This window comes from Somniosus microcephalus, chromosome 22 (assembly GCF_052327205.1).
Source record: "Somniosus microcephalus isolate GS21.2 chromosome 22, FLI_Smic_1.0, whole genome shotgun sequence".
Taxonomy (NCBI): Eukaryota; Metazoa; Chordata; class Chondrichthyes; order Squaliformes; family Somniosidae; genus Somniosus; species Somniosus microcephalus.
The window spans coordinates 14,930,631-14,945,279 of NC_141008.1; the positions used below are offsets into that span (position 1 = coordinate 14,930,631).

Consider the following 14,649-nt stretch of genomic DNA (forward strand, 5'->3'; position numbering starts at 1 on the left):
CCAGTTACTGAGACAGCACTGGGTGGGCCTACACTGGAATCAGTTACTGAGACAGCACTGGGTGGGCCTACACTGGAATCCCAGTTACTGAGCCGCACTGGGTAGGTCTATACTGGAATCCCAGTTACTGAGGCAGCACTGGGTAGGTCTACACTGGAATCCCAGTTACTGAGCCGCACTGGGTAGGTCTATACTGGAATCCCAGTTACTGAGACAGCACTGGGTAGGTCTATTCTGGAATCCCAGTTACTGAGACAGCACTGGGTGGGCCTACACTGGAATCCCAGTTACTGAGACAGCACTGGGTAGGTCTACACTGGAATCCCAGTTACTGAGCCGCACTGGGTAGGTCTACACTGGAATCCCAGTTACCGAGGCAGCACTGGGTGGGTCTATACTGGAATCCCAGTTACTGAGACAGCACTGGGTAGGTCTACACTGGAATCCCAGTTACTGAGGCAGCACTGGAAAGGTCTACACTGGAATCCCAGTTACTGAGGCAGCACTGGATAGGTCTACACTGGAATCCCAGTTACTGAGACAGCGCTGGATAGGTCTACACTGGAATCCCAGTTACCGAGGCAGCACTGGGTAGGTCTACACTGGAATACCAGTTACTGAGACAGCACTGGGTAGGTCTACACTGGAATCCCAGTTACCGAGGCAGCACTGGGTAGGTCTACACTGGAATCCCAGTTACCGAGGCAGCACTGGGTAGGTCTACACTGGAATCCCAGTTACTGAGGCAGCACTGGGTAGGTCTACACTGGAATCCCAGTTACTGAGACAGCACTGGGTGGGCCTACACTGGAATCCCAGTTACCGAGGCAGCACTGGGTTTGTCTACACTGGAATCCCAGTTACTGAGACAGCACTGGATGGGTCTCCACTGGAATCCCAGTTACTGAGGCAGCACTGGGTAGGTCTACACTGGAATCCCAGTTACTGAGACAGCACTGGGTAGGTCTATACTGGAATCCCAGTTAACGAGGCAGCACTGGTTGGGCCTACACTGGAATCCCAGTTACTGAGGCAGCACTGGGTAGGTCTACACTAGAATCCCAGTTACTGAGACAGCACTGGGTGGGTCTACACTGGAATCCCAGTTACTGAGCCGCACTGGGTAGGTCTACACTGAAATCCCAGTTACTGAGGCAGCACTGGGTGGGCCTACACTGGAATCCCAGTTACTGAGACAGCACTGGGTGGGCCTACACTGGAATCCCAGTTACTGAGGCAGCACTGGGTAGGTCTACACTGGAATCCCAGTTACTGAGACAGCACTGGGTAGGTCTACACTGGAATCCCAGTTACTGAGGCAGCACTGGGTGGGCCTACACTGGAATCAGTTACTGAGACAGCACTGGGTGGGCCTACACTGGAATCCCAGTTACTGAGACAGCACTGGGTGGGCCTACACTGGAATCCCAGTTACTGAGACAGCACTGGGTGGGCCTACACTGGAATCACAGTTACTGAGGCAGCACTGGGTGGGCCTACACTGGAATCCCAGTTACTGAGACAGCACTGGGTGGGCCTACACTGGAATCAGTTACTGAGACAGCACTGGGTGGGCCTACACTGGAAACACAGTTACTGAGGCAGCACTGGGTGGGCCTACACTGGAATTACAGTTACTGAGGCAGCACTGGGTAGGTCTACACTGGAATCCCAGTTACTGAGACAGCACTGGGTAGGTTTACACTGGAATCCCAGTTACTGAGACAGCACTGGGTGGGCCTACATTGTCACAAGGTATTCTTTTGGATTTAATCCCACTTATTTTCAGTCTCAGTTTAGGATTGTTTTGCGTCTAATTTCTGTCTTTTATTATCTTTGACAGAAACCCGTTAGCCGCAGAATATTATTGCCTCCCTCAGGAATTTTTCAAACCTCCTGGTGGTAAGTTGCACAGCGTCATTAACTGAGGTCTGTCGATTGGTTGGTGCATTATTTTGATACAGTAGTAAGACAAGGGGTGAAGGTTCAAACTGGCAAAAGGCAAATTATGGGCTGATGCCAGGTAGTTCCATCTCCTCAAAAACTGGACAACATATAGAACGAACTTGTAGTTATAGAGCGCCTGTGTATTCTCAGGACATCCCAAAGCATTCCGCCAATGAAGTGCAGTCATTGCAGTAGTGTTGGCCAACACAGCAGCCAATTTGTACAAAGCAAGGTCCCACAAACAGCCATGACAAGATAATGGGGTGTTAGTTGAGGGATCAATGTTCTCGAGGACATCAAGAAAAATTCCCTGTTCTTCAGAATAGTGTCATGGGATCTTTTCAATCTACCTGAGCAGGTAGATAGAGCCTTGGTTTAACAGCTCAAAGCAACAGCCCACAAACAGCAATGTGATAATGACCAGATAATCTGTTTTTGTGATATTGATTGAGGGATAAATATTGGCCAGGACACCAGGGATAACTCCCCTGTTCTTCTTTGAAATAGTGCCATGGGATCTTTTACGTCCACCTGAGAGAGCAACCAGGGCCTCGGTTTAACGGCTCATCCAAAAGGTGGCACCTCTGACAGTGCAGCACTCTCTCAGTACTATACTGGATTTTTTGTGCTCGTCTCTTGGAGTGGGATTTGAACCCATAACCCTCTAACTCAGTAGTCAGTGTGCTATCACTGAGCCATGGGTGACACTTAGAATTGACTATCGGATAGAGTATGGAAGTTCGGGATGTTGAAGTTATTTGAGAGACAGCATTGCTGCCATGGAAGACTAGGTTTTCCAATCAGGAAACTCTCTTTTAACCGGCACCTAAATATCCAGAAATCTCTTAACTGGCAAAATTCAGGAGTAGGTTCAGGTAAGTTTTACTATATATTAGTGGCCGTGTAACCGGGGTTCCTGGATCTGTGGCCGTGTAACTGGGGTTCCTGCACCTGTGGCCGTGTAACCGGGGTTCTTGGATCTGTGGCCGTGTAACCGGGGTTCCTGCACCTGTGGCCGTGTAACTGGGGTTCTTGGATCTGTGGCCGTGTAACCGGGGTTCCTGCACCTGTGGCCGTGTAACCGGGCTTCCTGCACCTGTGGCCGTGTAACCGGGGTTCTTGGATCTGTGGCCGTGTAACCGGGGTTCCTGCACCTGTGGCCGTGTAACCGGGGTTCCTGGATCTGTGGCCGTGTAACCGGGGTTCCTGCACCTGTGGCCGTGTAACCGTGGCTCCTGCACCTGTGGCCGTGTACGGGGCTCTCGTACCTTGGTAACTATACCTCTCTGTAATCCGGACTTTTTGATCGACTGGCACCACACCGGTGCCGGATAAAAAAGAGTTTCCTGTAGATGAACTAAGATGGTCTGAATGATCTTCCTCATCTGCTTCTATTTTGTGGTATGTGGAAATCTACTTTTTTTGTGATTAAAGGCTAATTTTTTTATTTTGTAGATTTAAATCATTTTATCTAAAGAACTAATTTATTGAATATTCATAAACAAACTTGGATTAAGTGTCTGTAGAAAATCACACTGAGGTAGGAGTGATCTTTCTTTTATAAATCTCGCAGTGCCCATTCTCTAACTTTACTACTTGCCTATTTCCCAGTTAGTTTTGTACAGAGCATTCTGTTTATTAGTAATCTCTGTGTTAACCTGTGGGGGGGGGGGGGGGGTAAAAAATCCTCGACAAAAAAATCAATAAAAAGTTCTCTATAATTCAAGATTGGCGGGTGGGAATAAGAATATGGATCAGTGGGACCACCGTCAGTGTTGGTGGTGGGATTGCAGTGGGATCACGCACCTCTCCCTCTCCAAAATGCTGCTGTCTCCCTCCAGAGTCTGCTTCAGGAATCTGGCAGGTCCCAGTGGAGGGAGAGCATCACAGCTGGGTGTGGAAGGCACGCTGTCAGGCCAGTGCGCTCGCTGCTGTTTTTTTATTCCCACCAGGCCCGTATTTCTGCTGATTTAGATTTAGAAGCTGGCCATTTTGAAACCATGTAGTGGTTTGGATTTGCCTCCTGGGCCGAGGGTTTTGACACCCTCCAGCTTGATAGGGTAAAGGCATCACCCTTTGCGGTTCTAATCCAAGGCCCTGAGTTTGATCCCAGTTCTGTGCTGAGTTTGCTGCCTTATAACCGGGGCTGTTAAGTTGGTCTCGGCGCCTCTGGGCTCGGATGAGGTGGTGATTAACCAGGGTTCTTGCTGCTGTTTGATATACAGCGACCCCCTACTGTTAGTGTCTGTGCATTGTCATCAGGTCAGAATAGGAACGTGATGAAACCTCCCAGAATAGGCAACCCTGGTTCATGCAGTGGAAACCTGGGTCTGTAATATAACACGAGGTGGCAACGATTTATGTTGTAAACATTTTTAGAACACCGTCTTTTTCCAACATTTGCCTAAAATAGGTCATTTCCATAAAAGTTAAAGACTGAAAAACAACAGATTAGTGCGACCTTATTATATGGTCAGCTGTGGCTAAGTGGGTAGCACACTCGCCTCTGAGTCAGAAGGTTGTGGCTTCATAGTCCCACTCCAGGGACTTGAACACAAAAATCTATGTTGATCTGAACTTCCTTTCCTGACCTTAGTTCTTAAACATCCTTTTGCTCGTCTTAGAGTGAAACTTATTTTGCTAATGCCTGATATGTCTACGAAAGTTGTCCTAGCCATGGAATCAGGCTTGTTTGAGGTCTAAAATAACAACAGAAAATGCTGGAAAAACTCAGCAAGTCAGGCAACATCCGTGGAGAGAAATTTGAGTTGACGTTTCGGGTTTGACCCTTCTTCAAAACTGGAGAGAAAAGGAACTAGATCGAAGGCAGGGCTGCGATCGGACAAAAGAATAAAAGAACCAAAAGAAGTAAAAGAGATTAGAAGCTAGACGAGATGGTAATAGGCTGTGATTAGGTGTGAGATTTGAGGTCTACATGGGCCGACAACACTGCCTGTCATGGACCTCTTTGGCCATCACTGCTGATCCCTGTGTGAGCTGTGGCTCAGTCCGTAGCACACTTGCCTCTGAGTCAGAAGGTTGTGGGTTTGAGTCCCACTCCAGAGACTTGAGCACATAAATCTAGGCTGACACTCCAGGGCAGTGCTGAGGGAGCACTGCACTGTTGGAGGTGCCGTCTTTCAGATGAGATGTTAAACCGAGGCCCCGTCTGCTCTCTCAGGTGGACGTAAAAGATCCCATGGCACTATTTTGAAGCAGAGCAGGGGAGTTCTCCCCAGTGTCCTGGCCAATATTTATCCCTCAACCAACATCACTAAAACAGATGATCTGATCATTATCACGTTGCTGTTTGTGGGAGCTTGCTGTGCGCAAACTGGCTGCCGCGTTTCCCACATTACAACAGTGACTCCACTTCAAAAAGTACTTAATTGGCTGTAAAGCCCTTTGAGACATCCGGTGGTCGTGAAAGGCGCTATATAAATGCAAGTCTGTCTTTTTATCCCCCCCCCCGTGTTCTGTCCGGTGAATGTCGATTCCCTCCGATCAGTTACTGTGCCCTGCCATTAGATGGAGCTCCAAGCACACAGATTAGAATTGGGCAGGTGACAGCAAAGACCATCCACACTACTGGGCACAAGGGCCTGAGCAGGGACCTGATTGCTGTTTTATATTAGAAACCCAGTTCCATAACACTTGAACATTATTTAAGTACTGTAATTCTTTCAGATGAATATATTTTATATGGAATTACAGAAATGCTGATCGTCAAACATTTCATAATGTTCTTAAGTTAAACAAAACTTTTTTTTTAATTATGTAACTTTTGCCTCCAGACTTCCTCACTTTTTAGAATCATACAGGTAGGAAGGTCATTTGGCCCATCTTTGACAGAGCTATCCCATTAATCCCACTCCCCCGCTCTTTCCCCATATCCTGCACTTTTGCCAAATTCACTTTGCAGAAGAATATGAATAGGATCCCCTGTGGGGTTTTCTCCTCTTCCCCCATACTGGAATGTCCCACATCACACAGTGTAGCCCAGAAACAGTGGAACTCGCGGTTGAGATTCGAGAGAGGTATTCAGACCCCAGCGACCCGAACGGCAGTGGCGCTCCTATGTCCTCAATAGTGCGAGAGACCTTGCACACTTCTGATTCTGGTGCAGAAATGCTACTGCAGCTGTCAAAGGATTAATAAGCGAGTACGTTTTTCGGGTTTGCTGTGATGAGGTTTATAACATACCCTTGTTTTATTTTTGCATGAAGACGATGATTCGAATTCATACGAAAACGTGGAGATCAGTAGAACAGAGAGTCATACATCTGGTAGGTTCGGCTACGCAGTTCCTCTGCATTTTCAGTATTAGAGACACTTAGAAAGTCGCTGCTAACAGCGGTTCCTCTTCTGATTGCAGTGGAGTCTGGGGGGAGTTACGAGAACTGCGATTACATCGAGAAATGGAAGGATCAGGAGAAACCAGAAGGTAATGGTGTTGTTATGGTCCAGCATTGGTAATACTGAAAATGTCAAAATCCTGAGATTTATTGTAAAGAAAGACTTACATTTCTATAGCACCTTTCATGACCACCGGATGCCCGAAAGCACTTTACAGCCAATGAAGTACAGTCACTGTTGTAATGTGTGAAATTTGCACACAAGGTCCCAGAAACAGCAATGTGATAATGACCAGAAAGTCTGTTTTTGTTATGTTGGTTGAGGGATAAATATTGGCCGAGGACAACTCCCCTGCTCTTCTTCGAAATAGTGCCATGGGATCTTTTACGTCCACCTGAGAGAGCAGATGGGGCCTCGGTTTAACATCTCACTCAGCACTGCCCTGGAGTCTCAGCCTAAATTATTGTGCTCAAGTCTCGGGAGTGGGATTTAAACCAACAACCAGTGATGATTCAGAGGCAAGTGTGCTACGGACTGAGCCACAGCTGACACTGGGATCAGCAGTGATGGCCAAAGAGCTTAGAGTTAAACGGTGAGGACAGTTTGCATAAACTTGACTTGCATTCCTTCAAGTTTAGAAGGTTTTAGGGGTGATCTAATTGAGGTGTTTAAAATGATAAAGGGATTCAATAGGGTAGATACTGAGAAACTATTTTCTTTGGTGGGGGATCCAGGACAAGGGGACATAGCCTTAAAATTAGAGCTAGGCTTTTAAGAGTGAAGGAAACACTTTTTCCATATAAAGGGTAGTGGAAATTTGGAACTATCTTCCTGCAAAAGGCTGTGGACGCTGGGGGTCAATTGAAATTTTCAAGACCGAGATTGGTAGATTTTTGTTAGGTAAGGTTATCAAAGGATATGGAACAAAGGCGGTTAAATGAAGGTGCGGTTCAGATCAGCCATGATCTGATTCAATGGTGGGACAGGTTCGAGGGGCTGAATGGCCTACTCCTGTTACTATACCTATGGTAGTCCACTAACCCACATAAGGCACCTGCCTTAAATGATCTCCTAGATTTTATCCTTGTTCTTATTGTGACCAGTATTGCAGTAGCAAGAAATTGTACAAAATCTCAACAAGCTCAATAAAATTGTATGTTTTTCTTTTAATCTTCAGAAAAGACAGGTGAGAATAATGATGATGATGATGACGAAGATCCTGATTATGTCAACACCGTTCCTTGTCCATCTCTGTGAAGGTAAGAAAGTCACTCGGAATTTGACCAAATGTGCTGGCTCAGCCGGTTCCAGTAAATGGAATGGGGCATGGGGTTGATGTAGTAAGAATGTTGAACATGAAACAGCATGAACAAGACATGAAAATGTTCCTACTAGCTCCAACTTTCCGAATAGCAACTTCTTAGGAATCCTTACATTGTCCACCATCTGAAAATGCCTAGGGCAACAAACTCTGATTACTGAGAACATAAGCCTTGGAGCATAACCTAGTGTCACAACAGCTGTAACATCCCAAGAGATGTTGAATTGCCTTGATCCTGGGATGAGAGGGCTGTCCTATGAGGAGAGATCAAGTAGATTGGGCCTATACTCTCTGGAGTTTTGAAGAATGAGAGGTTTTCTCATTGAAACATGTAAGATTTTTAGGGGGGTTGACAGGCTGTTTCCCCTGGCTGGAGAGTCTAGAACGCGGGGGCATAGTCTCAGGATAAGGGGTCGGCCATTTAAGACTGAGATGAGGAGGAATTTCTTCACTCAGAGGGTTGTGAATCTTTGGAATTCTCCACCCCAAAGGGCTGTGGATGCTGAATCATTGAGTATATTCAAGGCTGAGATAGATAGAACACCTCGAGTCTCTTCGCCGGGAGAAAGTGGAAGCCAAGCGCAAGCAGCGCACGTCAACCCAAGCACCCCACCCACTCGCCCCTTCAACCACCGTCTACCCCACCTGTGACAGAGACTGTAGGTCCCGCATTTGACTCATCAGTCACCTGAGAACTCATTTTTAATGTGGAAGCAAGTTCCGAGGGACTGCCTAAGAAAAAGGAGATAGATTTTTGGACTCTAAGGGAATCAAGGGATATGGAGATCGGTCAGGAGAGTGGAGTTGAGGTCGAAGACCAGCCATGATCTTATTGAATGGCAGAGCAGGCTCGTGGGGCCGAATGGCCTACTCCTGCTCCTAATGCTTATGTTCATATGCCTTCTGATACACGTGTGCTGAAAAGTGTAAGGAAGTGTCATGAGTCAAACTGCGCAACATTTATTATAACTTAATAAACTTGCAAAGGCATTTCATGGAGGAGAAATGATGCCAAGCTGAGGGAGAGATGATCGTAACCAGTCAAAAAGATAGGATTTTTGATAATGCTTTTAAAGGCAGAGTAAGAGTAGGAGGGCTGAAGGGTTGAGGAGTTCCCGAGAGTAGGGCCAACACAACTGAAAACTATACACTGATGATAGCGCAAAAGAATAGCGGTTGCAGGGCGGGCGGCAGGCACAGGAAGCCAGAACTGGATGTGGGGGTTGGAAGTTGTAGAGGTTGTGAGGCTGTGGAAGGATTTGTAAAAGAGGATGAAGATTTAGAATTCAGTATTGGGAGACAGGGATACAATGGAGATTAGCGAGGAGAGGAGTGATGGGTGGGTGGGGGGCAGGATGCAGACAATAGAACTTTGGAGTTTGTGTAGGGTGGAGCTTGGTAGAGCATCAAGGAGGGGGTTAGAGAAATAGAATCTGTATGTTACGAAAGCACAGGTATGGGTTTTAATGGTAATGTGGTTGCATAGGTTAAAGTAAGCGGTCTTCGTGATGGATACAATATGGGGTTTAAATCTCAGGTTAGGATCAAACAGGGCAGTGACCTTGTGCACCGTCTGGTTCAGCCTAGTGAGCAGCTAGAGAAGGGATAATGCGCATGGTCAAAGTCCTAAAGGATGTCACTGGAGAGGTTACCAGGGTCGTCCCAGTGCTGTGGGCAGAGTGGAAGCTAGACTATAAAAATGTGAACAAGACATTGTAGGGGTTTTGGTGGTGGTGACGTGTTTAAGGCCTTTGGAGAGGTAAAGGGGGGGTTAAGATGAGGCAGTAGCTCACAGAATCATACACCACAGGAGGTGGCCATTCGGCCCATTTTGTCTGTGCCGGCTCTTTGCAAGGGCTATCCTTAATTTCACTACCCATAGGCCTGCAAATTTCTTCTAGTCAATTATTTATCCAATTCCCTTTTGAAAGTTACTATTGAATCTGCTTCCACCGCCCTTTCAGGCCTTTTGACATGGAAGGGAACAGTGCCAGTGCAAAGATAGCCATGTCAGTAAGAATTGGGGTAAGGAAGGTAGTCGAGTGGTCAGGATGGCTTGGGGTCACATAGAAAAGGAGAGGAAATGGGACAAGTTGGAGGCTGCCCTGCAGTTTGTCCAGTTTTCTATCTGTACTAGTAGCAGATTTTATAAGTGTTCAAATGAACTTCTTGCTATTAATGACCATATCCTAATACCTTGCTATGTGATGGGGATGGTTTTGCACCCGACTCATTTCTTCCAATGGAGGTTCCACCCAAACAAGGCCCCGTAGCTGCTGGCAGCCCAGTCTGGCACTGGGTTCCGACCAAATTTAAAGGCCTTACAGTAGGAGTGTGCCCTAGCGATGCAGGTTAATAAAGTCATTATAAAAAGCAAACAAAGCACTGGGGTTCATTTCTAGAGGGACAGAATTGAAGTTATGTTAAACTTATATAGAACTTTGATTAGGCCTGTGGTAAACCACTGTATACCTGTCTGTATGTGTAATGTGTATTCCACTAGGTACAGGTCTGGACATGCCTCGGCTGACTCCTCCCACTATTCCAGGTATATAAGTGACTACCTCCCAGTCCCTTAGTATTCTGCACGGGTCGACCACTCGAGACAAGACCTTCATTCTTTAGTTAATAAAAGCCTGGTTGTTACTCGCTTAACCTCAGTCTTTTGAGTCATTGATGGCGCATCAAGACCACACTAATAATACTGTGCACAGTTCTAGTCTCTATATTATGAAAATATGGAGGCACTGGGAGGAGGCAAAGGATCATACCAGATCCCGTCTTTTGGATGAGACGTTAAACCGAGGCCCCGTCTGCCCTCGGGTGGATGTAAAAGATCCCATGGTACTATTGGAAGAGGAGCAGGGGAGTTCTCCCCAGTGTCCTAGCCAATATTTATCCCTCAATTAACATCACTAAAAAAACATTATCTGGTCAGTATCTCATTAGTGGGAGCTTGCTGTGTGCAAATTGGCTGCCGTGTTTCCCCCATTACAACAGTGACTGCACTTCAAAAGTACTTGATTAGCTGTAAAGCACTTTGGGATGTACGGAGGTCGTGAAAGAAGGCAAATGGTATGTTGGCCTTCATAGCGAGAGGGTTCGAGTACAGGAGCAAGGATGTCTTGCTGCAGTTGTACAGGGCTTGGTGAGACCACACCTTGAGTATTGTGTGCAGTTTTGGTCACCTTATCTGAGGAAGGATGTTCTTGTCATGGAGGGAGTGCAGCGAAGATTCACCAGACTGATACCTGGGATGGCAGGAATGACATATGAAGAGAGATTGGGTCAATTGGGCTTGTATTCGCTAGAGTTTAGAAGAATGAGAGGGGATCTCATTGAAACGTATAAAATTCTAACAGGACTAGACAGGCTAGATGCAGGAAGGATGTTCCCGATGGCGGGGGAGTCCAGAACCAGGGGTCACAGTCCAAGGTTAAGGGGTAAGCCATTTAGGACTGAGATGAGGAGGAATTTCTTCACCCAGAGAGTGGTGAACCTGTGGAATTCTCTACCACAGAAGGCCGTTGAGGCCAATTCATTAAATATATTCAAGAAGGAGTTAGATATATTTTTTAAGGCTAAAGGGATCAAGGGATATGGGGAGAAAGCAGGGACAGGGTACTGAATTTGGATGATCAGCAATGATCTCATTAAATGGCGGAACAGGCTCGAGGGGCCGAATGGCCTACTCCTGCTCCTATTTCTTATGTTCTTATGAAAGGCACAACATAAATGCAAGTTCTTACTTTCTTAATGCTTTCTGCTCCTGTGAGAATACAGAGTTACCTGGGCTTGTCTGCTTCGCAGTACTGAATCAGCATTGACAGCTGTCCCAGCTTTCCTCCTCCCCTGCTACCCAACCAGAAACTGGGCAATATTGTTTGAGGTTGAGCTCTAGCTCTCTGGGCTGGTCACTGGCAGGGTGTCGTGACAGTGAGATCAGGTATTGGATTAGTTAGACTGACTTCCAGTCAACTGGCGATAGCCTGCCCTGCCACCAGAGACTGAAGTCGTTGTGCAAGATTAGTGCACTGGTCTTCAACGTACATGAGCTAACTCCAGCAGCTCAACTCTAATAGCTTTTCAACTCCAAATGTACAGGAAGAATGAATCAATTGCCATGGATCCATACCTGTGTTGTGGTGTAAATTAATCTTAAGAATCAGAGGGGAGATGAGGAAAAGAAAATTTACACAGCGAGTTGTTATGATCTGGAATGCACTGTCTGAAAGGGTGGTGGAGGCAGATTCAATCATCAAATTCCCTTTTGAAAGTTAAGGGGAAAACATTGCAGGGCCATGGGGAAAGAGCGGGGGAGTGGGACTAATTGGATTGCCCTTTTAAAGAGCCGGCACAGGCAAGATGGGCCGAATGGCCTCCTTCTGTGCTGTATCATTCTATGATTCTACGATGATTCTAACCGAGTTATACTTAACAGGAAAGATTGAACAGGCTTGGGCTTTTTTCTCTAGAAAAGAGAAGGCTGAGGGGAGACCTAATGGAGGTCTTTAAAATTATGAAGGGGTTTGATAGGGTAGATGTGGAAAAGATCTTTGCAGACCAAAACTAGTCGCCATGAATATAAGATCGTCACCAATAAATCAAATGGGGAATTCAGGAGAAACTCCTTTACCCAGAGAATGGTTAAAATGTGGAACTCGCTACCACAGGGAGTGGTTGAAGCGAATAGTATAGATACATTTAAGGGGAAGCTAGTTAAGCACGAGGGAGAAGGGAATAGAAGGATATGCTGCTGGGTTAGATGAAGAGGGGTGGGAGGAGGCTGGTGTGGAGCAGAAACGCCGGCATGGACCAGTTGGACCGAATGGCCGGTTTCTGTGCTGTAAATTCCATGCAAGAGACCTGTGGAACTTTGGGGTCTATCTGTCTTTAGGAGTCATACAAGAATCATGCCACAGTGAGGGGGTTAAAAAAGCTGAATGAATCTGAAATTAAAAGCAAGAAAATATTGGAAATGTGCAACAGGTCAGTTGGCATCTGAAAGAGAAAAGACAGGTTGATGTTTGAGTGAAAATCCTTCCTCGGAAGTGGAATTCTGAAACCTACCCATTTTTCAGATGCTGACTGACTTCCTGTTTCTATAGCGGTGAATGGGTATCCGCATGGTTTGTGTTGTACAGCAACAATTTCTATTTATGTAGCGCCTTTAACAGAGAAACATCCCAAGGCATAAGGAAAAATGGACACCTAGCCTAGGAGGTACTGAGGGCTGACCAGAAGCTTGGCCAAAGAGGTGAGTTTTAAAGAGGGGCTTAAAAGAGAGGGAGGTGGAGAAACAGGGAGGTAGAGAAACAGAAGGGTTTAGGGAGGGAGTTCCAGAGCGTAAAGCTTAAGCAGCTGAAGGCATTGGCTGCTAATGTTGGGGTGAAGGGAGGGGGAATGTACAAGGGGTTATAGCCAGAAAAATAGAGTTTAGGTATACAGGAAACTTTGGTTTATCCGGAGGTTGTATGTCCAGAAACCTCGATCTACCGGCAGAAACCAGGAGCCGTTTTGTTAGTTTTTTTTTCTTCTCGTGGCTTTGCTTTCAACAGTCAGGCTCTGGAAAGTCTCTCTGAAGCTGTTGCTAAGCTACAGAGACGCTTCCAAGGTACAGGCCGACTGTTTACAAGCTGTTGCTAAGCAACAGTGTGTTTGTTGTCAGATACGGAGATGAAAACCTCCGTATGCTTCAACATTAACTTTGTATGTCCGGCAGTTTTGATAGATCGGCAACAGCTCGGTCCCGTCGGTGCCGGATATAACAAAGTTTCTTGTAGTGCTGGAGAAGGTGGGGAGGGGTGAGGTTACGGAGGAACTATATGGTGTTTTATGTGGTTTCTCTGTTCACAAGAGTTTAGAAATGATTAGGGTGATAAAATAAGCATATCTTTCTTTAAATGAATAAATATTTACACTAAACATTTCACCCATATTATTTCCTTTAGCATACGGATAGCTGGAAGAAAACTTAAATAGAAGACTCTTACAGACCGTGACGCTAACTATTCTCAGATGAATTCAAATGGACTATTTGAAGAGGAATAGTCTACAAGCCTCTGGAGAATTCCTTACTTTCTCGCAATGCAAAGCTTTTTTGTGTGTTTCTTAGTTCTGCTAAGAATACTTGCAAAGTCACAACGTTCATAGACAGTTACTTACCGGTTCTCCATCTCCATTAATTTATTGCTGCACAAGAATCAAATTCTGATGGTGCACTTTCCCAATCAAACAGGTTAATTCCGCTCTGTTTAAACATCATTTCATCTGAATTGGAAGATTTCAATGATGACCATTCCATTCGGCTGTGCTGATACCAGCCCTGTCTGTACCTGCTTTGGTATCATTTAATGGTGTTTCTGATACGGCAGCCATTCAGGACCATCTGTTTTAGTTCAATCCACAAGCTCTGAATGCGCCAGAAGATCAACCATCATTTCTCATCCTCAATTAGTATTTTATTAAATTATTGTATCTATTGTTGAATTTAAAATGTTCACGTACATTCTAAGCCAGTTTAGAACCATTGCCCCTACAGATAGAACAAAAGTTATTGAATGGCATTGTTAAAATAATTATTTTGATCCTGTATTATGTTTTAAACTGTGCTTTGTATTAAGTCCTTCTGTGATGCACAATGAAATCCTGTGTTATGAACAGTACACGGTTTCACCCAGGATTCATGGTACATCTAATTCTAAAGATATTAGAAGCTATTTTATGAATCAATGGAAAATTCTGCACAAGTTTATATCAAGCCATTGTGTTCACCGTTGATCAAAATTTTATAAACTTTATATTAAATGATTAAAAGCATTTCCTGTTTGGATGATTTGGTAGTGTAGGGTGTTGTTGTGCCAGTGGGGTAGGTTAAGGTTTCGAGTGCATTGGCCACCTGTCAAACTCGAACAAGATGGTGCTCAGACACTCGAGCAGCCAGTTAGAGTGAAACTGGGAATGATCCGGGAACAGATCACATTCATCCTCCACATGTGGTACATGCAGTGGACCGAAAGTTGTTT

At 45.6% G+C, this 14,649-nt stretch overlaps 1 protein-coding gene across 2 annotated transcripts in view; it reads left to right on the top strand.

Annotated features, from left to right (window-relative positions):
• LOC147102053 (linker for activation of T-cells family member 2-like) overlaps window positions 1–14,440 on the top strand; it is a 134,084-nt gene extending 119,644 nt beyond the window's left edge. For both annotated transcript variants that reach the window (XM_085964204.1, XM_085964203.1), the window contains 5 exons: window positions 1,844–1,902; window positions 6,174–6,233; window positions 6,323–6,391; window positions 7,481–7,562; window positions 13,576–14,440. In XM_085964204.1, coding sequence (XP_085820330.1) covers window positions 1,844–1,902; window positions 6,174–6,233; window positions 6,323–6,391; window positions 7,481–7,560 — 268 coding nt within the window. In that variant the 3' untranslated portion in view covers window positions 7,561–7,562; window positions 13,576–14,440. The remainder of the gene's footprint in view (window positions 1–1,843; window positions 1,903–6,173; window positions 6,234–6,322; window positions 6,392–7,480; window positions 7,563–13,575) is intronic.
• Window positions 14,441–14,649: the final 209 nt, after the last annotated feature.